This window comes from Hypanus sabinus, chromosome 5, assembly GCF_030144855.1.
Source record: "Hypanus sabinus isolate sHypSab1 chromosome 5, sHypSab1.hap1, whole genome shotgun sequence".
NCBI classification, from domain to species: Eukaryota; Metazoa; Chordata; class Chondrichthyes; order Myliobatiformes; family Dasyatidae; genus Hypanus; species Hypanus sabinus.
The window spans coordinates 13,343,483-13,366,963 of record NC_082710.1 but is presented as its reverse complement, the minus strand read 5'-3'; the positions used below and the strand labels follow the sequence as shown (position 1 = coordinate 13,366,963).

General features: G+C 42.1%; 1 protein-coding gene across 6 annotated transcripts in view; it reads right to left on the bottom strand.

The window, feature by feature from the left end:
- Positions 1-23,481, bottom strand: part of LOC132393931 (xanthine dehydrogenase/oxidase-like) — a 143,258-nt gene that overhangs the window by 64,897 nt on the left and 54,880 nt on the right. For all 6 annotated transcript variants that reach the window (XM_059969390.1, XM_059969389.1, XM_059969393.1 and 3 more), the window contains 5 exons: positions 18,627-18,844; positions 15,934-16,101; positions 15,169-15,246; positions 10,177-10,354; positions 3,517-3,620 (listed from right to left, as the gene is read on the bottom strand). In XM_059969390.1, the coding sequence (XP_059825373.1) occupies positions 3,517-3,620; positions 10,177-10,354; positions 15,169-15,246; positions 15,934-16,101; positions 18,627-18,844 (746 nt within the window). The remainder of the gene's footprint in view (positions 1-3,516; positions 3,621-10,176; positions 10,355-15,168; positions 15,247-15,933; positions 16,102-18,626; positions 18,845-23,481) is intronic.

Sequence of the window (23,481 nt, the reverse complement as noted above, 5' to 3'; positions counted from 1 at the left end):
TCATTCAGGCATGCCACCTTACTCTTCTTCGGCACCGGGATTATTGTTGCCTTCTTAAAACACGAGGAGATCTCAGGCTGAAGCAGGGAGCAGTTGTGAATATGTCAGCAAACACTCCAGCTAGCTCACTTGCACAGGCCCTGAGAACCCGTCCTGGGACACCTTCTAGGCCCGTCGCCTTCCTTGGATTTACCTTCAGGAAAGCTCTACTAATGTCCTCCTCGGTGCTGATGAATCTCAATGTCACCACGTCTGGTTCATCTGGAGGGGGTGGGATGCTCCTCTTCTGTTCGAATCTTGCATAGAATACATTAAGTTCGTCAGGAAGAGAAGCGCTACAGTTATTGATATTGCCAGCCTTTTCTTTGCACCCAGTGATCTCATTTAAACTCTGCCATAGTCTACTGGCATCCCGCTGGTTAGCCTGGGCTTCCAACTTGGCTCGATATTGCCTCTTGGCGCCCTTAATGGCTTTCCGGAGTTCACGCCTGGATTCCGTGTAGCGACTGGTATCCCCAGACCTAAAAGCTGCAGTTCTAGCCTTAAAAGGGACTGGACCTCATACTTCATCCAAGGTTTCCGGTTAGGGAATACCCTGAGCATCTTGCGAGACACACAGTCCTCGTGCATTTCCAGATAAATTCCATGACAGCTGAGGCATACTCATCGGGTTTAGTTGCCGAGTCCTTGAATACTAACCAGTCCACTGATTCAAAGCAGTCACGGAAAACCTCATGTTTCCTTTGTCCAATGCAACACCACTTTTGACACCCTGACCTCCTGCTTCAGTTTCTGTTTTTAAGCCGGGAGGAGGAGTATGGCCTGATGGTCCGATTTTCCGAAGTGAGGTCGTGGGACAGAACGGTATCTCAATCATTACCTAGTTTTTTGAACCTTTTGTAAGCTTTTCTTTTCTTCTCTTCTTGATTAGATTTTCAACTGCCTTTGTACACCAAGGTTCCTATACCCTACCATCCTTTCCCTGTCTCATTGGAATGTACCTATGCAGAATGCCACACAAATATCCTCTGAACATTTACCACATTTCTGCCGTACATTTCCCTGAGAACATCTGCTCCCAATTAATACTTAATTAAACACTTTCCTAACTTGTCTGTTCCTATCCTTCTCCAATTCTATGGTAAAGGAGATAGAATTGTGATCACTATCTCTAAAATGCTTTCCCACTGAGAGACCTGACACCGGACCAGGTTCATTTCCCAATAGAAATCAAGTACAGCCTCTCCTCTTGTAGGATTAACTACATATTGTGTCAGGAAACCTTCCTGAACACACCTAACAAACTCCATCCCATCTAAGCCCCTTGCTCTAGGGAGACACCAATCAATATTGGGGAAATTAAAATCCCCCATCACGACAACCCTGTTACTACTGCACCGTTCCAATATCTGTCTCTCTATCACAGTTCAAGGATAAAGGGGAAGCCTTTTAGGACTGAGATGAGGAAAAACTTCTTCACACAGTGGTAAATCTGTGGAATTCTCTGCCACAGGAAACAGTTGAGGTCTGTTCATTGGCTATATTTAAGAGGAAGGTAGATATGGCCCTTGCGGCTAAAGGGATCGGGGGTATGGAGAGAAAGCAGGTACAGGGTTCTGAGTTGGATGATCAGCCATGATCATACTGAATGGCGGTGCAGGCTCGAATGGCTGAATGGCCTACTCCTGCACCTATTTTCCATGTTTCTATTTGTCCCTTGATGTCCCCGTTACTATTGAGTGGTCTATAAAAACACCCAGTAGAGTTATTGACCCTTCCTGTTTTTAACTTCCACCCACAGAGACTCAGTAGACAATCCCTCCATGACCTACTCCTTAACTCTGATCAGCAGTGCCATGCCCCCACCTCTTTTGCCTCCCTCCTTGTACCTTCTGGAACATCTAAAGCCTGGCACTCTAAGTAGCCATTCCTGCCCCTGAGCCATCCAAGTCTCAGTAATGGCCACAACATCACATCTCCAAGTACTGATCCACGCTCTAAGCTCATCCACTTTTTTTTCATGATACTCCTTGCATTAAAATAGACACATCTCAAACCATCAGTCTGAGCACATCCCTCCCCTATCACCTGCCAATCCTCCCTCTCACACTGCCTACAAGCTTTCTCTATTTGTGAGCCAACCACCCCTTCCTCTGTCTCTTCAGGTCAGTTCCCACCCAAAGCAATTCCAGTTTACAAGTATTTCTCGGAGCTGCTCATTCCTGATCTCATGAGCTTTCAGTGCAGCAGTTTCTACTGTTTCAGTTCTTATGCACTTCATGCGCTTTGCTTCTTTGGAATATGACATAGTGAATCAATAATCCCTTCAATAAAAACAGTATAAATAAGCCGGTTTTAAAATCTGCAGACAATTAATCATAAACACTGTCTGAATCAGAAACCAGAAAAGGAAATGGGACTCTGTACGATTGTGAAATATACTTAACATGCCAGTGAGGTAGTGGGTGACAACCTATTGTGTACAGTTCAGATTCCTTTGTACACTAATAGCAAAAGATGTGTGTCTGTGCACACCTTAGAGGGGATATTGGTCGGGAACTCCTGCTCTAGAAATGAACATATGGGAACAGATCGGGAAGTGGGTGGAACAGTGGCTTATCACAGTGCTCTTTCACCTCAGAGGTAAATGCAGCTGTGAGGTGATGGTTGGACACTTACTGTCATTGTAACACCATTCCCCCAATGCTGCAACTGGATTCAAAAGCTATTCTCTTCAATTAGGCAGGCACTTTAGGACATTTTATCAAAAAATATTGAGCACAGAAATGCACTTTACTCCTCAGGTCTGCTGTGACGCCTCAGCTCCCAATTTGCTTATGACAAACTAATTCACCAGTCAGACATTGAATTTTTACATTCTGTTTTCATTCAGTGTTATTCTGTTTGGCGCATTTATAAGGATCAAGGATCAACTTTATTCCCTATGTATTAGGAATTTGCTGTGGTGTGTTGACATGCAAGAAAAAACATTCAACAATTCTAAAAAATAAAGAATTATATAAACATAAAGTTGGAGGTTAAAGTATGGATATGGAATAAAATGTGAATAAATAAATATGACGTATTTACAATGTATAACAGCCTTATAAAAGAAGTGGTTTGAAGTGTTTACAGTGCAGTGCAGTAATGAAAGGTAATAGATAGAGAACGGTGGGTAGCTAACTAGAATGGCTGATCAGATTGTCTGCCTGGGACATTTAAGGTGGCAAGAAGATGTTGTTTAAATAGATATATTACTGTTTTCAGAAAGGAGCTTATTGAAAAGGCAGTTTTCAGAATGACTAGTTTTTTTCAGCTCACTTATTTGTCCTGGATACACACAAGTCTTGCATTGATGGTAGACTGCAGCCAATGATCTTTACATTTGATCTGACAGCTTCTGTAGTTTTTGTATATTGTGAAAGGATACACAGTAGTTTATTAGTTCTACTCATTGACTTAGGAGCCAATGTTGTATTGGATGAGCAACGTACAGTGTCTATGCGAGTAACTGACCTTATAGAAAAGCCCTTGTGCCAGCGACTTCCTGTATGTAGCACCAGCCAACAGTGGATCAGAAACATCAGGAATTATTTCCTTGTCCAGAACAGCCAAGGCACCTGTAATAATCCTTTCAATCAATGACCCGGCTGCTAACAGGCATATTAAAACTATTACATTCACTTTTTCCTCCATTTATGTATGTACAATTAGTTACATTTTGTCTTCTAAGAACAAAGGTTAGCAATAAAACTAACTGTTGTGATAGGAGGGAAGGTAGAGAGGGGAAGGGATGCACAGGGTATGGGTGAGCAGGATGCTCAACAACTGTGACAGGGTTTTCACAAAGCATGATCAGGCAGCATAAGTGACAATGACATGTCACTTCTGCATGAGCTCAATACACACTTGGAGAGGAAAACTATGACACTCACACAGAAGCCCCACATCTCCAATTGAATCCTGTTACTTCAGTCTCTGCAACCAACATCCTGGCATCCTTCAAAAGGATGAATCCATGAAAGGCAGTTGGCCAAATCTGTGCAGACAAACGGGCTAGAATATTGATAGTCATGTTTGCATTCGCTTGTATGATTCTTTATAAGGAATTGTTCAGACTGTATTTGGAGTATTGTGAGCAATTTTGGGCCCCTTATCTCCTGGCATTGGAGAGGGTCATGAGAATGATCCTGGGAATGAAGGGGTTAACATATGAGGAATGTTTGATGGCTCTGGACCTGTACTCACTGGAGTTTGGAAGAATGAGAGCGGATCTCATTGAAACCTAGATAAAGTGGACGTGGAGGGGATGCCTCCTATAGTGAGGGAGTCTAGGACCAGAGTTCACATCTTCAGAATAGAAGGATATCCTTTTAGGACATGATGATAAGGAATTTCTTTAACTGGAGTAGCGACTCTGTGGAACTCACTGCCACAGATGGCTGTGGAGATTGTTCAGTGCAGCGAAGAGTAGAGTAAACATTACAGAGCAGTGAGCAGAACTGGCCTGAACCTTGCCTCTGGTCCTGCCATTCTGTCTTTTCAATCCATCTGGCCTGTTACTTAAGTCACCTAAACATCGGAGTGTTCCTCGCTCTAACACCCAGGCCTTGTTGTGTGGATACGCTCTGGGCCTGGACCCTGCTGCCATGTTTTGGCCAGTACCCGACCTTTCCAAATCAGCCCGGTGCTTAGATCAATCAAACCTTACTCCTGGTTTACTTCACTTACTTTACTTTATTGTCACCAAACAATTGATACCAGAGTGTACAATCATCACGATTTTTGACTCTGCACTTTGCACTCCTTGAAGTACAAATCGAAGTAAATATAATAAAAAATTTAAATTATAAATCATAATTAGAAAATCGAAAAGGGAAAGTAAGGTAGTGTAAGTCCGGTCTGGATATTTGGAAGGTAAGGCCCAGATCTGGGTCAGGATCCGTTCAGCAGTCTTATCACAGTTGGAAAGAAGCTGTTCCCAAATCTGGCCATACGAATCTTCAAGCTCCTGAACCTTCTCCCGGAGGGAAGAGGGACAAAAAGTGTGTCGGCTGGGTGGGTTGTGTCCTTGATTATCCTGGCAACACTGCTCCGACAGCGTGCGGTGTAAAGTGAGTCCAAGGATGGAAGATTGATTTGTGCGATGTGCTGGGCTATGTTCACAATCTTCTGCAGCTTCTTCTGGTCTTGGACAGGACAACTTCCATACCAGGTTGTGATGCACCCTAGAAGAATGCTTTCTACGGTGCATCTATAAAAATTAGTGAGGGTTTTAGGGGACAGGGAAAATTTCTTCAGCTTTCTCAGGAAGTAAAGGCACTGGTGGGCCTTCTTGGCAGCAGACTCTGCTTGGTTAGACCAAGTCAGGTCATTTGTGATAGTCACCCCGAGGAACTTAAAGCTTTTGACCTTTTCCACCTGCGCACCACCGATGTAGATGGGGTCGTGTAGTCCGCTACTCGTTCTGAAGTCAACAACCAATTCCTTCGTCTTGCTGATGTTGAGGGATAGGTTATTGTCTTCGCACCGTGCCACCAGGTTCTTAATATCTTCTCTGTACTCAGACTCATCATTATCCAAGGTACGGCCTACAACGTGGTGTTGTCAGCAAACTTATATATTGAGTTCCATGGAAACTTGGCTACACAATCATGGGTGTACAGTGAGTACAGCAGGGGACTAAGTACACAGCCTTGTGGGGCACCAGTGCTCAGAATGATTGTAGAGGAGAGCTTGTCCCCTATTTTTACCTAGGTTTAGATAAATGGGCTTCGAACCTGCCTCTCCTCTGCTCCAACTTTGCTCTGCTCAGTTCACCACAACTTAGTCTCAAATATGTCTCAACCACTCCTTGGGTATGCCTTGACCTTGCCATGACGTTGCCTCAACTTTGCACCGACTTTGCCTCGCATCTGCATGCCTTTGGCCCTCAACTCAGCTTTGCCTTCGCTCTCCTCTTCATTGTTTGCAGTGATCATTTACCATCTTTTTTTTTGCAGGAAATGTATTTAGTTGTACCATGTTTCTTGTTTTGTTAACTGCCAGTAAGTTGTTGCTTGCCTTCAGCAGCACCATCTTAAAATGGAAGCTCATGGAAATAGATTTTTGTCTCAGTGAAGGAGGTGGGTTTTCTCCAGATGTGAAGAGTGGGCTCACAAACACCATGATGAATTTCTAATGCTGGAAATGGCACTGCTTATAACCTACACAAGTGCTTGGCAACTAAAGGTGTTTTATGCCCCACTAACACTTCCATTTTCTATAACGGTCATCTTTCCAAATGAGGCTCTCAATTTAACAACCTACGGAAAGTCTAGGAATTTCGGTGCTGTAGTGATTTGCACATTGTGGAATGGTGTTGAAACCAAATACATCTAATTTTCAAAAACTTGTTCTCACAAAAGTCTGTGGTAAATTACCAAACTGCAATACTCTGTCTTCTTTGACCAGACCAATGAGAAGTATCTTAAACTCCATTTTTTCTTGCAATATAAAACTCCAAAATTACACCTGTTAGAATTCATATAAACAATGATACAGGAGACAGTAGTGTAGCAATTAGTGCAACTCTTTACAATACTAGTGATCACTAACCTGGGATCAGCTCCTGCCACAGTCTGCAAGATTGTATCTTCTCCCCATGATCACATAGGTTTCCTCCAGGTGCTCCAGTTCCCTCCCATGTTCTTAATATATACTGGTTATTAAGTGGGGACATGTTGTGGACATGTTATGTTGGCACTGGAAGCATGGCGAGACAAGCAGGTGCCCCCAGCATATACCTGGGATATGTTGGTCGTTGACACAAATGACACCTTTTGCTCTGTGTTTCGACCTTTCAATGTGCACGTGACAGATAAAGCTAATCAATTATTTTTATCCTGTACATGATTGTTTAGCACAAGAATATAGCATTGCTATATTAAGTAGCTTTTTCAAATGTGGTGCAGGTTTTTGCCTTAATTAACCCCTTGCAGTGAGTTCCAGACATCTACCACTCTGAGAGATTTTTCTCATCTCTCTTCTGTTCCTCCTATTTTAAATGCATACCCCCTTGGTTTTTGACTCTTGTGTAAAAGGAAATCCTTCCAGTTTACACCATCTAGAATTGCATAGCCATTGTTACGTATCCCGTAAATGAATAACTCACCAGCAAAGATAGAGAGGTCCGTTGGAGTCTGATGGCACTATTTTCGAACGGTTTTATTCATAAAGGGGGGCACAAAAGTAAGGTTAATACAAACATTCAGAACATATACATCGGCAAAACTCAATCTAAAGCGCGGGTATAGCAATAATCATCATTAAGAAATAATCTCGACTGTTGTCTAGGGGATAATATATTGTCCGTTGGAAATATAAAAGTCACTCAGAAGTCTGCAGCCTTCAGTCTTTTTGGGGAATCGCTGGTTTTCACGTGTTTCAGAGAGAGTGAGGAGAAACGACAAAACTTGCCCGGATCTTTTACGAAGCAACTCCGTTGAATCAGGGGAGCGTTGTTTCCCTGTTATTAGTTCAAAGTCCTTCTCGGTATTATCAGCCACCCGCTCCCCAAGCAGAGAAGTTACGGAGCGCACGTGGCTTTTGACTGGCTTCCAGCTATCACGGGAGCGTTGAGCGATCAAGTCCTTCTGGTGCGTCTCTCTGGGGTACCGCCTTCTGCAGTCCCCTTTTATCTTGACTTGCGGAGTTGTAGATGTCCATCAAAGTAGGGTGATGTAATCCCCACCCCCACATTGCCCGAGAGTGTCCATATCCGTGGTAGCTGTCACGTAGCAGGGTCACGCCCTTCACACAGGTGTCTCTAAGAGCCATGGCCAAAACCGTTACATTGTCTCTCATTTGCCTGGGTCCGAGACCGAATTAATAGTGCTCTTGAGATTCTCCGGAAGGAGGGGGCTGCTCCCACCCCTTCGGCCCCTCAGAGCTGTGGTACATTCATAACACCTCCCCTTTAAAAAAACGTTTTTTATCAGCGGTTAAAAACGGAATTGTACAGAGTCTTACAGGATTTTTAATCTAACACAATACCCAAGCTTTTTCTTTTAATTACAGAGCCATACAGTTATACACGTAGTTCAGCATCTAGATAAACAATCCGCTAGCACATTATCACTCCCCTTAATGTGCTGTATCTTAATGTCGAATTCCTGCAGCATCAGACTCCAGCCCAATAACCTGCTAACAAATCGGGTGCTTTTAACACCGGGTGTGCTGTCTTTACGACAGTTATTTAGTTTATAATATTTTCGCTTAGTAATTCATTCAATAGTATTTTCTAGTTAGAATTAGAAGTGTTTAAAGTGTATTCATTGCATGTAAAATATATCGGCATGCGATGACGTCACATCCGGTTTCGCCGCGTCTTGTGGGAAAACACCGGTTTGAAATTAGCGCGAGGGTGGGGGCTTTCCACGAGGCTCACCTGAGCACAAGCAGTTTTGCAGGCATGAGAAATCACAGTGAGAGCAACGCTGTAAGTTAATAGATAATCGATATATTGAACTAAGATATTAATGCTGATCCTGTTAGAGGTAACGTCGGTAGATAATGTTTATGCTTTCGTTAGTTAAAGAGTCGCGGATAGTTTGCATGGAAGTGTATTTAAAGTAGTCAATGGAGCAGGTAAACTCTCCCTGTATACTGCACCTTAGTGTAATGTAGTTATAGTCACCTTTGCAAGTATTTACACTTGAAATGTGATATTAAGTAAGGAACAAATACTGTATCAATCTTGTATTGTTTTATCAACAGTTTTCACCATATGTTAATGTGAAGAGTGAACAGTAAATGGTTAATCTTACTGCGATCTGGTTCTTATTAACTGTGGTTTATCCGGACGTTAAATTCGGCGTTTCGTTACACCCGAAGGAGAACGTGACACCGGGTGATGGCACAATACGGCTTTTAACTTTTCAAAAGCATTCTGACAAGAGTGACCCCACTCAAACTTTTCCTCCTTCCGTAGGAGTTTTGTAAGGGGGAGCGCAATGTCCGTGAAATTTTTACAGAATTTCCGATAGTATCCCACCATGCCCAAAAACCTCCTCAGGGCCCTTTTATTGTAGGGTACAGGAACCTCAGAAATAGCCTGTACCTTCGCCTGCACAGGAGCCACTTGTCCCTCTCCCACCACATACCCCAAACAGGTGATAGTGGCGTAACCAAATTCACTCTTGGCAAGGTTTACTGTAAGGAGGGCTGCCGACATTCGGGTAAACAGACTTTCTACAGCCTGCAGGTGCTCCCCCCAGGTGTCACTCCAAACTATCACATCGTCAAGATAAGCCTTGATGTGGGTTAACCCTTTTATCACAGCGTCTATCATCTGCTGGAATGTCCCTGGTGCATTTTTCATCCCAAACGGCATAACGTTGTACTCGTACAACCCGGATGGGGTGACAAAGGCGGAAATCTCTCGAGCCCTGTCCGTTAAAGGAACGCACCAGTATCCCTTTAACAAGTCAACTTTTGTGATGTACCTTGCCTTCCCCACTTGGTCAATGCAATCATCCACCTGGGGAATAGGGTAAGCATCTGTCTGGGTGACCGCGTTGACCTTCCAGTAATCAGTACAGAATCTTATGATACCGTCCGGTTTTGGGACAACCACGCAAGGAGAAGCCCACGCGGAAGAGGATTCGCGGATCATCCCAGCAGCTAGCATATGTTCAATCTCCTTTCCTACTAGTTGGCTCTTTTCGGAATTCATACAATAAGGTGCCTCATTTGCCTGGGTCCGAGACCCGAATTAATAGTGCTCTTGCGATTCTCCAGAAGGAGGGGGCTGCTCCCGCCCCTTCAGCCCCTCAGAGCTGTGGTACATTCATAACACCATAAATTAAGTATCAGCTCAAGACTCCTCTATTCCAAAAAAAAAATAGTTTATCAAAACTTTCCTTAGAACTACTATTTTCCAGTTCTGGGCATGCTCCCATAATCTTCCAGTGTTAACATAGCATGTCCACAATTCACTAACCCTAATCCATACATTTTTGGAATATGGGAGAAAACTGGAGCACCCAGAGGAAACACACGCAGTCACAGGGAGGTACAAACTCCATAAAGACTGGGGCAGGAATCAAATCCCAATCACATAGCTGGCTGCTGTAAAGTGCTTTGCTAATCACTATGCAACTTTGATTCTGAATTCCTTTATATACACACACTTGCCTTGTAAGGTATCATTGGAAGTGAGGTCTTTGCCTTGTAGGTATTTTTCTGTGGCTGTAGCGTGAATGAAGTCCTCAGAAATTCCAGTGTATACCATGGAGATAGATTCTACCAACTGCTTCTCCTTGGAAACTCTTGTTTTCACACGGAATCCGGCACTCACATAGGTATGAGCATTCTAATGATGGGAGAAATAAAGATTATTTTGCTAAAGGGCAATCAAAGTTATAAATACACTTAGTGGCCGTTTTATTAGCAAACTCCTGTATGTTCATGGTCTCCTGCAATTGTAGCCCATAAATTTCAAGATTCAACGTGCTATGCGTTCAGAATGTTGTAATGCCTGGTTATTTGTGTTACTGTCACCATCCTGTCAGCTTGAACTTCTCCTCTGACCTCTCACATTCACAAGGCGTTTTTGACCACAGAAACCTGCTGTCGGAATTTTTCTTATTATTCTCTGTAAACTCTAGAATCTCTTGTGCATAAAAATCCCAGGAGATCAGCAGTTCCCAAAATACTCAAAACACCCCTTCTGGCACCAACAATTATTCCATAGTCAAAGTCACTTAGATCACATTTCTTTGCCATTCTGATGTTTGGTTTGAATAACAACTGAATTTCTTGACCATACGTGCAGGCATTTATGCATTGAGTTGCTGCTACAAGATTGGCTGATTACATATTTGCATTAAGAAGGTGTTCAGGTGTACCTGATAAAGTGGCCACTGACTGGAATTGAAACAGAACACAAATTTCTTACAAAATATTATATGTTGTGAATAAGATATTTAACTAGGCTGCTAGAAGTTTGGTCATATTTCTAGGAATACTGAATTGATGTACTCTTGCTTCAGATCCTTAAAGTGACCACAAAACCATTTTAATGATGAATGCCAATATCATGCTCCATGTTTTTTTTAATATATATTAAAAGTGAATGTTAGCATCCAAATTATTTTATCATCAGTGTTGCAGAACAATCCCATCTAAAGTTGTACCCCTTGAAGGGCATCTCCAAAGCAACACATCCAAGATGCCGGAGAAACTCAGAGGTCAGGCAGTATCTATGGAGGGGAATAAACAGTTGTCAATTCAGTGTGAGACCCTTCATTAGGACTGGAAAGGAAGGGGAGCAGAAGCCAGAAGGCAGCAGGGGAGGGGAAGGAGTACAAGCTGAACAGGTAATAGGTGAGAGCAGGTGAGGGGGAAGATTAAGCTGGCTGGTGATAGTTAGAAAAGGTTAAGGGCAGAAGAAGGAAGATAGAAAGGAATCAGAGAGGAGAAGACAGTGGACGATGGGTGTAAGGAAAGGAGGAAGTGCCGGTTAGGAGAAGGAATAGGAGGTGAACCAGAATGGGGAATGGAAAAAGAGAGAAGGGGAGGGGGAGAAATCACTGGAAGTTCGAGAAATCAATGTCCATGCCATTGGATTGGAGGCTACTTTGATGGAATATGAGGCGCCGCTCCTCCAACCTGAGAATGGCCTTATTGAGGCCGTAGAGTCGTCTCTGGACCGACAATGCGAATAGGAATGGGAAGTAGAATTAAAATGGTAGCTACTGGGAAATCATGCCTTTTGTGGCAGGTAGAGCAAAGGTGTTTGATGATGTGGTCCCTCAATCTATGTCAGGTCTCATCAATGCAAAAGCCACTCCTTGTTTAGAAATCCAAGCTCATCTGTGATGTTGCAATGATCACAAGAACCCTTTGGCTATGGCTTGAGTGAGCCAAATACCCAGTAGGAAGTTCATTAACAAGTTGATTCGTGAGGGACCTGGGTAGCACAAGCCATCTGAATAGAAGTATCTCACTTTTGATACCTGAAAAGTGAGTGACATACAAAAACTATGAAAGACTAACTGATGTGCCCAGAGGAAACCCATGTGATCATGGGAGAACATACAAACTCTTTACAATTTACAGTGACCAATTAACCCACCAACTTACAAGTTGTTAGGATTCTATACAAACTAAAGCTGTTGTCCTCTGAATATCAGACTTTTTGATAATTAGCACAGTTCGAGCATGCCAGCTATCAGTGAACCGGGTGCATTCTTACTGTTGTCTGTGAGGAGTTTGTACAATCTTCCTGTGACTGCATAGGCTTCCTCTGGGTGTTCTGGTTTCCTCCCATATGCCAAAGATGTACAAGTTAAGATCAGTAAGTTGTGGGCATGCTATATCGTCACTGGAAACATGGTAATACTTGCAGGCTGCATCCAGCACACCCTCAGACTGCATTGGTCATTGATGCAAATTACACATTTTACAGTATGTATCAATGTACATACTATATAATAAATAAAGCTAATTTTTAATCTTTAAGAAATAGTAGCATTAGCAATGTTTAGAAGCCATCTAGTTAAATACATGGATAGGAGAGGTTTAGTATGAGCCAAATGTGGACTAAATACTGATATAAAAGAAAAGACTTTAATGTGGGTAAATACAGCTCAGTACAATACTGTGCCAAACTTATAACCTTCTCCAAGATCAATCTACCCTTCCCTCCCACATAGCCCTCCACTTTTCTATCATCCAGTTTGTTTAAATGCCGCTAACATATTTTTTATTTATTCATTTACAAGATATAGACGCCACCAGCTAAGCCAGCATTTATTACCCATCCCCATTTGCCCTTAAGGAGCTGGAGATGAGCTGCCTTCTTGAACTGCTGCAGTCCCTGAGGTGTAGGTACACCCACAGTGCTGTTAGGGAGGGAGTCCCATGAGTTTGACCCAGCAATGATAAAGGAAAGGCAATATGTTTCCAAGTCAGGATGGTGAGTGACTTGGAGGGGGATTTCCAAGTGGTGGTGTTCCCAGGTATCTGCTGTTTTTTGTTCTTCTAGATGATAGTGGTCATGGCTCTGGAAGGTGCTGCCTTAGGAATGTTGGTGATTTGTTGCTGTGCATCTTGTAGATAGTACACATTGCTGCAACTGTTTGCCAATGGTGGAGGGATTGGATGCTTGTAGAATGGGTAACAATCAAGTGGGCTGCCTTGTACTGGATGGTGTCAAGCATCCTGAGTGTTGGTGGAGCTGCACTCACCCGTCCATCATCTACAAGGCTCAGGTCAGAAATGTAATGGAATACTGAGTGGTGAGTATTCCATTACATTTCTGACCTGAGCCTTGTAGATGATGGACAAGCTTTGGGAGTCAGGAGATGAGTTACACATCAGGATTCCTAGCCTTTGACCTGCTCTAGTAGCCATGGTGTTTATATGGCTAGACCAGTTCAATTTCCTATCAATAGTAACCCCCCGGGTGTTGATAGTAGGGGATTCAGTGATGATGATGCCACTGAAAGTCAAGGGACGATGGTTAGAACCTCTCTTGGAGATGGTCATTGCCTGGCACTTATGTGGCTCAAACTTTACTTGCCATTTGTCAGCCCAAACCTGGATATTGTCCAGGTCCTGTTGCATTTGGATATGAACTGCTTCACTATCTGAGGAATCATAAGTGGTGCAAAACATTGTGCAGTCATCTGTGAACATCCCCATTTCTGATCTTTTGATGGAAGGAAGGTCATTGATGAAGCAGCTGAAGCTGGTTGGTCCTAGTACATTTTCCTGAGGAACACCTGAGGATGAGATGACTGACCTCCAACCACCAAATCATCTTCGCTTGTGTCAGGTATGATTCCAACCAGTGGAGGGTTTTCCTCCTAATTCCTATTGACTCCATTTTAGCCAGGGCACCTTGATACCATACTCGGTCAAGTGCTGCCTTGATGTTGAGGGTCATCACTCTCACCTCACCTCTGGTACTTAGCTCTTTGTATGTATCTCTCTCTACCACCAATCCTAGCAGCATGTTCCACACACCCACCACTCTCTGTATAAAAAGCCCATCTCTGGCATCTCCTCTATACTTTCCTCCAATCACTCTTATATTAATCATTTCTGCCCTGAGAAAAAGTCTCTAGCTGTCCACACTACCTATGCCTCTTATCATCTTGAACTTCTCTATCAGGTCACCTCTCATCCTGCTTTGCTCCAAACAGAATACTCTTAGTTTGTTTAACCTATTGTTACGTATCCCGTAACTGGATAACTTACCAGCAAAGATAGAGAGGTCTGTTGAAGTCTGATGTCACTATTTTCAAACGTTTTTATTTATAAAGGGGCACAAAAGTAAGGTTAATGCAAATATTCAGATAATGCACATCACCAATATGCAATCTAAAGCCCGGGTATAGTCATAATCATCATTAATCTCGGCTGTTGTCTAGGGGATAATATTTTTGTCCATTGGAAATCTAAAGAGTCATTCAGAAGTCTTTCGAGGAATTGTTGGGTTTCACGTGTCTTAGAGGGATCGGTGAGAACGAAAAGAAGACTTGCCCGTATCTTTTTGATACAGCACACGTGGCGTTGAGTGGCTTCCAGCTCTCCCGGGAGCGTTGAGCAAGCAAGTTCCTCTGGTGCATCGCTAGGGTACTGCCTCCTGCAGTCCGCTTTTATCTTTACTTGCAGAGTTGTAGCTGTCCATCAAAGTAGGGGGATGCAATCTCCACCCCCACATGGCCCGAGGGTGTTCAGGTTCATGGTAGTTGTCACGTAGTCGGGACTTGCACGTGACACAGGTGCCTCTAAGAACAAATGGTCAAAACCGTTGCATTGTCTCTCACTTACGAGTCCCGAATTAACAGCGATCTTGCGATTCTCCGGAAGGAGGGGGCTGCTCCCGCTCCTTCGGTCCCTCAGAGCTGTGGTACCTTCATAACACTATTCTCATAGGACATGCCCTCCAATCCAGACAGAACCCTTATAAATCTCTGCAGCAGTCTCTATAAAGCTTCCACAGCCTTCCTATAACATGCAATCCTTTTGAACATCAGCTTTACCATCATCGGCATCAAAATAGTCAAGCTTGCATTTTTCTGAACTAGACTGAGTTTGCAGTGAATTCTTACTCTTTTATTCATTTTACTCTTGATATGCATATGCTCCGCAAACAGAGGTAGTTAACAGAAATACCTGATTTCGTGGCATGATCTTATAGGATTTCATCGATTCTCCCTTTTCCAGTTTTGGAATTTCTACACACAAAAGTAACTGAATAAAATGAAGAACACAGATTACCATTGTTGTTTTTAGTGGCAAAATTCATCTCCATACTTGTACTGTACAATATCTGTTACCTGTCTGTGTGTGTATCTAAATAGATAAGTGTACTTATGACATTTACCCACACATACAGAAAGATTATTTATAGTATTATATTAATAAAATACCATCAATCAATAGAAATGTGAAAGATTGAATGAAAAATTAAATATTTCAATTAATTTAAATGTGCAAGTAAACTTTCTAGGATAGATTTTCTGTATGTCTGACCAATTTCAAACATTCAATAAATATTAAAGGCAAAAGGCTTATGTTTAATAAGACCAATATTATTCAACAATCATAAAGGTATTTAACCTAGTTCTTTTAAAATGCTTGCCTATAATTTTAAAAGACACAACTGAAGTTACAATGGAAACATAAATTCACAAGTAGGTTACAGAAACACACATACAAAATGCTGGATGAGCAGGTCAGGCAGCATCTATAGAGGGGAATAAACAGTCGACATTTTGGGCTGAGACTCTTCATCCTGATGAAAGGTCTCAGCCCCAAAAGTCATCTGTTTACTCCTCTCCATTGATTCTAACTGACCTGCTGAGTTCCTCCAGTATTTTGTGTGCATTACTCTGGATTTTTAGCATCTGCAGAATCTCTTCCATTACAGAAGCATACCTTTCCATGCATGTTGACATTAAGAAAATCCACTAATGTGTAAGTGTTCACATCAGTAATGTCTGAAACAGTCACTTTCGCACCAGCAGCTTCAAGGACCACAAATACATCAGAGACAAACTCATGGTGCCTCCATTTCATCATCAGGTTTCCAGCCCAACCACCTGCCTATTAAGATGAAACAAAAAAGTCATATTTATGTCTAACGTTACTCTCAGAATAGTTCCAGGTCTTTTTAAAAATTGGTTAAGAGTAAATCACATTATGTAGATTATTTATTCCACTAGATTTCATAGCCAACAAGGAATTTTGTGCCATTGCCCTCAAAAAGTTTGGCAAATAGATGGAATACTAGAAGCTATTTAGAAGTAGAATTTTCAATGGAAAAATATAAAGATATCTATTTTCCAAAATGAGACTTTCATTGTTTAATGCTGAAAATTAAAATAAAATGATAAACAAACTGAGATTAGGAACACTGCAGCTTCAGAATAAAAGACAATCTTTCCTTAAAAGGTGGAACACAGGAGCAAATGAAAACTTTTTCAACTTTCAACCATTAAGAAAGCCAAAGAAAATGTAAAATAATATTTACAGTGCACATTACATGACAGGACGAAGAATTTTTACTTCTGACAAACCTACTCAATGAGCTAAGTGGAGTGGGGCAGGTGAGGGAAGGCATAAACTGCAGAGAATAGATTAGGAGCAGCTGATTTTGGGTAAATCCATATCAGATAAATGGAAAACAAGAGAAAATCTGCAGATGTTGTAAATTCACACAAAACACAAAGAATGTGGGAGGAACTCAGCAGACAGCATCTATGGAAAAGTGTATAGTCGATATTCTGGGCCAAGACCCTTCATCAGGATGATCTTGGCCCAAAACATCGACTATACTCTTTTCCATACATACTGCTTGGCCTGCTGAGATCCTCCAACATTTTGTGTGTGTTGCTCAAATATATAGAAGTTGTTTAAAGGACTCCTAGTTGGGATTCAGGACCAACATCCTAGTTGTGAGTGTGAAGGACAAGTATGACAAGGTCTGGAAACCTTATATGATGAGAGATGATGTTCATTTACTTAAAAAAAATAAAAGGAAACCTGTAAAGTTTAGGAAGCCGAAGTCTGGCAGGGCTCCTGAATAATATAAAGGAAGCAAATAGTTTAACAGTGAATTAAGAGGTCTGAAACAAACCACAAAATGTCCTTGGTAAGAAGGATTAATGAGAACCCCAAGCATTTTAAACAGACATTAAAAACAAGAGGGTGGCACAGTAGCACAGTGGTTAGTTCAATCATTTTATAGTGCCAGTGATCACCAATCGGAGTTTTACTCCTGCCACTGTCTGTAAGGAGTTTGTACATTCTCTCTGTGACCGTGCGGGTTTCCTCCAGCTGCTCTAGTTTCCTCCCAAATTCCAAAGAAATACGGATTAGCATTAGGAAGCTGTGGGCGTGCTTTGTTTACACCAGAAGCCTGGGCTTGCAGATGGTCCCTAGCAAAATCCCTGTTGATTTTATTGGAAATGATGCATTTCACTGTATGTTTCAATATTAATGTGACAAATAAAAATAATCTTTTTCTGAAGGACAAAAGAAAAAAAAAATACTGTACGTCTGGAACCAGAGCAAGTGGGCAAGGTACTAAAGGCTACTGCACAAGATCAAAGTAAGCGGCAGAGAATTGTAAAATCAGTCATCTCTATCCGTAGTATCCATGATATCTTCAAGGAGTAGTGTCTCAAAAAGGCAGCATCTGTCATTAAGGACCCTCATCACCCAAAACATGCCCTCTTCTCATTGCTACTATGAAGGAGGTATAGAAGCCTGAAGGCACATACTCAATGATTCAAGAACAGCTTCTTCCCTTTTTCCATCCACACAATTTCTGAATGGACATTGAATCCATGAACACTTCCTCAGTACTTTTTTATTTCTTTTTTTTTGCACTACTTACTTAATTTAACTAACTATTATACAAACTTACTTTAATCCAGTTTTTATCCTCTATTATTATGTATTGTGTTGTACTGCAGCCACAAAGTTAACAAACTTCATGAGATATGTTGGTGATATTAAACCTGATTCTGAAATGAGTACTTTGCATCATTAGTTACCGAGGAGGAGGTGGAAGAACATGAAATCAGAGTGGGGTATGCTAGACCATGGGGTATGCAGAGTGGGGATATTCTAGACCATGATGCCATCAAGGAGAAGGATAGCTGGGTCTTTTGAAGAACAGGGCCTGATGGGACCTATCCCATGATACTGAGAGAGGAAAGAGAGAAAATTGCTAGGACCTTCAACTGTGCAGACCAAAAAGTCCACAAGTTTTTCACCTTTGGAGGGAAAATTGGAATTTGAAAGAGTGCGATTTAAAGAAAAAGATGCAAATGAAGAATTTTGATTTTATTGATTAGTTGCTATACTCATTCATTGACATGAAAGATGAAGGGTCATTGGCCCGAAACATTAATTCTTTATCTTCCTGGAGATGCTGCCTTACCTAAATAAAAGCATCAAAGAATAACTTTGGAAACAGAGACAAAAGTTATTCTTCTTCTGCTCATTGACCACCTGTAGTTCAACTTGCTGTTTCAAAGTAGATGGCAAATAGATGGCTAACTTACAAAGGAAGAGCACCTCTTATTAAGCACACAAATACTCTGACTAACAGAAGTACTTACATTTCTCACAGGTCCATTAGCAAGCTTCAGCAGGTGACTTGCAATAACGGTATAGGATGGTGATTCGTTCGAATATTGTTGCAGGTAGCCAATCAGTGAACTCAGGCTAACATTGGAAAACACCTTCAAGCCATCTGGTTCCATTGTGACCATGTAAAGGTCAGGGATGCCTTTCACATCAATGAGAACTTGATAAGGTCCATCTTTCTTGTAAACACCTATGAGACAATTAGCAGAACATTTACTCAATGTTTTGTAATTGTTAGCCTTTCAGAAAAAAATGTTGGGGAATAGGTCTTCAAAAAGCAGTAGAGCCAGCAAACCATGAACACAAGAGATTCTGCAGATGATGTCAGTCTTGAGCAACACACACAAAATGGTGGAGGAACGCAACAAATCAGGCAGTACTAACAGAGGGGAATTAAACAGAGAATGTTTCAGGCTGAAACCCTCCATCAGGACTCATAATGAAAGGTCTTGGTCTAAAGTGTCAACTGTCTGGTTCCTTCCATAGACGCTGACTGGCTTACTGATGTCCTATATCCTGAGGCTGTGCCCTCTGGTCCTAAACTCCCCTGTTGTGTATTTAAATACATTGTTTGATTAAGCATTCTTTGCTGTTTACATAATTCATTACAGGTTATATGTAAAGATATGTGAATGGCATACATCATTATGCCACGTCATAAGTACGCGCCTCTCCAAAGTAAAAACTAAACGCACACAAGTTATCACAAACAAGAGAAAATCCGCAGATGCTGGAAATCCAAGCAACACGCACAAAATTCTGGAGGCACTCAACAGGCTGGGCAGCATCTATGGAAAAGAGTACGGCCGACATTTTGGGCCGAAATCCTTTGGCAGGACTGGAGAATAAAAAATGAGGAATCCTAGTTAAAAGGTAGGGGGAAGAGAGAGAGAAACACAAAGTGATATGTGAAACTTGGAGGGGAGCGGGGTGAAGCCAAGTGCTAAGAAGTTGACAGGTGAAAGACATACAGTGATGGAGAAGGGGGGAATCTAATAGGAGAGGCCAGAAGGCCATCGAAGAAAGACAATAGGCAACAGGTGCGGGAGTAGGCCATTCGGCCCTTCGAGCCTGCACCGCCATTCAATCTGATCATGGCTGATCATCCACAATCAGTACCCTGTTCTTACCTTTTCCCCATATCCCTATCTTTAAAAGCTCTATCTAACTCTTTCTTGAAAGCACCCAGAGAATTGGCCTCCACTGCCTTCTGAGGCAGAGAATTCCATAGATCCACAACTCTCTGGGTGAAAAAGTTTCTCCACAACTCCGTTCTAAATGGCCTACCCCTTGTACTTAAAATGTGGCCTCTGGTTCTGGACTCCCCCAACATCGGGAACATGTTTCCTGCCTCTAGCATGTCCAATCCCTTAATAATCTTATATGTTTCAATCAGATCCCCTCTCATCCTTCTAAATTCCAGTGTATATAAGCCCAGTCACTCCAATCTTTCAACATATGACAGTCCCATCATCCTGGGAATTAACCTTGTGAACCTACGCTGCACTCCTTCAACAGCAAGAATGTCCTTCCTCAAATTTGGAGACCAAAACTGAACACAATACTCCAGATGTGGTCTCACCAGGGCCCTGTACAACTGCAGAAGGACCTCTTTGCTCCTATACTCAACTCCCCTTGTTATGAAGGCCACCATGCCATTAGCTTTCTTCACTGCCTGCTGTAAAGAAAAGAGGGAGGATCACCAGAGGGAGGCAATAGGCAGGCAAGGTGAGAGAGGGAAAAGGGAATGGGGAATGGTGGAGTGGGGGGCATTACCGGAAGTTCAATAGATCGATATTCATGCCATCAGACTGGAGGCTACCCAAATGGAATATAAGGTGCTCCTCCAACCTGCGTGTGTCTTATCACGACAGTAGAAGATGCCATGGATTGACATATTGGAATGGGAATGGGGTGGAATTAGAATGGGTGGCTACTGGGAGATCCCGCTTTTTCTAGCATACGAGCGTAGGTGCCTACATAGTAGGTTTTGGAGTTATAAAACATAACATCCCCCACTATAGGAAATATCCTCTTCAAATCTACTTTCAATATTCGATAGATTTCAATGAGATCCTCTGTCATCCTTCTAAACTCCAGTGAATACTGGCCCAGATCTATCAAACGCTCCTCATACATTAATACTTTCAATCCTGGGACCCTTCTCCAGAACCCCTTCAGGACCCTCTCCAACGCCAGCAAAGCAATTAAAGATTCTGAATTATATCAGATAATTAGCCTCCTTGTCAGTTTCTACAAGGTCATATTTAGAGCAAATAATATCAAGAGGGCTGTAGTTAGGATAACATAGACTTAACTTGAGGCACCTCCAGACTTGTATCCCTCCTCATTAGCAAAGTATTTATAATTAAATGTGACTGAGTCTCTCACTTGAATCTAGATTTCTGGCAAGCTCAGAAGCAGCTGTCACTGTAATATTATTCCAAGAATGGAGAACACTGTGCTGACTAAGCTCATCACCAATTTTACTAAACACTGCTACCAACACAGATTTCTAAACCCTCCAATAGAATGAATATTCTATGGAATTTAAAAGTCAAACAAGAGTCTGGAAATGTGTAATTGAGCCACAGAGATATTAACACTGATGATCTGCAATAGGATTGGCAGCCATGCAGCTCTGATTTCAGCAGAGAACAAAAGACTGATACCCATCTTCCTATCATTGAGCTGAAGAACATTCCTGGTCCTGCAAAATTGTCAGCTAACCAGAATGACTAGAGGCAATAAAGTGGTGCAGAGCAGAGTTTGAAATAGAAGTCAGCATCATCAGCACATCAAGATATGGTAGCTGAATCTTAATGAATGGAAACTGCCCACTACCTGGAGTACCTAAAAGGGGCACTGCTTCAAGAAAGCGACATCCATTATCAAAGATCCCCACCATACAGGCCATGCCATCTTCTCACAGCTACTATTAGGCAAGAGGTACGGTACTGTGCAAAAGTCTTAGGCACATATATTACAGGTAGGGTACACAAAACTCTTGCACCATACCGTAGTAATTTTATGTATTGCACTGTACTGTTGCAAAACAAAACAAATTTCATGACATTTGCGAGTGATGATAAACCTGATTTTGATATTGATCTCTGTTGGTGACTGAGAGTGGGAAAGGGATGAGAGAGGGGAATCATGGCTGGCAAAATGGAACAGGAGAGAGAAACACCAGAGACTTCCTGTATTGATCAATTAACCAATTGTTTGGAATCAAATGACCTTGCCTGGTGTTTCAAAGCTGGGTGCGTCTGCACTCACACTACCCCCTGCCCCCAGCACTCCTCTGCCACGTCCCACACTCATGCAGCATTCCACCCCCGCCATTCCAAACATCTTTTGCTCCCACTATATTTACATATTTAAAGAGGTAGTTGATAGGTAAGGCTATCAAAAGTAATGAGAAGAAGACAGCAGAATGGGGTTGAGAAGGAAATTAAATCTGCAATGATTGAATGGCAGAGCACTCAATGGGCCAAAGGGCCTAATTCTGCTATGTCTTATGGTCTAAAACCCTAAACACCACTACAGTTTAGCAACACAATGAGCACTTTTATCACTTTGTACTAAAATTGAATTTATTTTTATTCTGTTTTCTTTCTTGTAAAAATTGCATATAATATGCAAATCCTGTGATAGCTACTTATGTGATGCTATGTGCGTGTGATGATGCTGTAAGTTTTTCGCTGCACCTATGCACTTGTGAATTTGTGCAGATGTCAATAAACTCCAGTTGATTTTTATTGCCAAATACCAGTAAATGTTTGCGAGCTTAATGAACTTTAGAAAAAACAGAAAGACAGAAACCTTGTACTGTAGGAGACTATTTGACCTGTGTACATGACAGCTGAAAAGAATTTTATTGACCTGGATTTGGATTTCCAATGTCTGCAGACTTTCTTGTGCTTATTGATTGGTTATTGATTAGCTTTATTTGTCACATTTTACATGAAAACACTGAAATATACAGTGAAGCGCACCCTTTGCTTCTTATCAAATTAGTGAGGATGTGCTGTAGGCAGCCCACAAGTGTTGCCAACATAGTACGCCCACAGCTCACTAACCCTAACCTGTACGTATTTGTAATGTGGGAGGAAACGTGAGCCTCTGGAGGAAACTCACACAGCCATGGGGAGAATGCCAATCAGTGATTATAGGCTCCATAAAACGATGCACTAACCACCAAGCCACTATGCTGCCCAGAATATTCCCACCTTCCAGCTTTTATGTTTCTTGCACCCCTACCAAATTTAGCTGAAGCTCTATTTTCCTCATCTCCCTTAAAATACTCTTACCAAGTACTTCAAACCTCCTACCCATAGGCTTTTGAGCAAAGAAAATAAACCCTTCCTATTTATAAACAAGTGAAAGTCTGCAGATGCTCGAAATAAAAACTATACACACAAAATTCTGGAGGAAGCTCAGCAGGTCAGGCAGCATCTACGGAAAGGAGTAAACAGAGATGTTTCAGGCGGAGATCCTTCTTCAGGGCTGGAAAAAAGAAATAAGGTCAGAGTAAGAAGGCAGGGAGGGGAGGAAGAAATACAAGGTAGTTGATGATAGATGAAACCGGGAGAGGGGGAGGGGTGAAGTAAAGTGTTGGAAAGTCGATTGGTGAAAGAGATAAAGGATTGGAGAAGAGTGAGTCTGATAGGAGAGGATAGAGGCTATGGAAGAGAGGGAAGGGGGAGGAGCAAAAGAGGGGAGTGATGGGGAGGTAAGGAGATATGGTGAGAGAGGGAAATGGGAAGGAGGAAGGTGAAGGGGGGGGGCAATTACCAGAAATCGATATTCATGCCATCAGGTTGG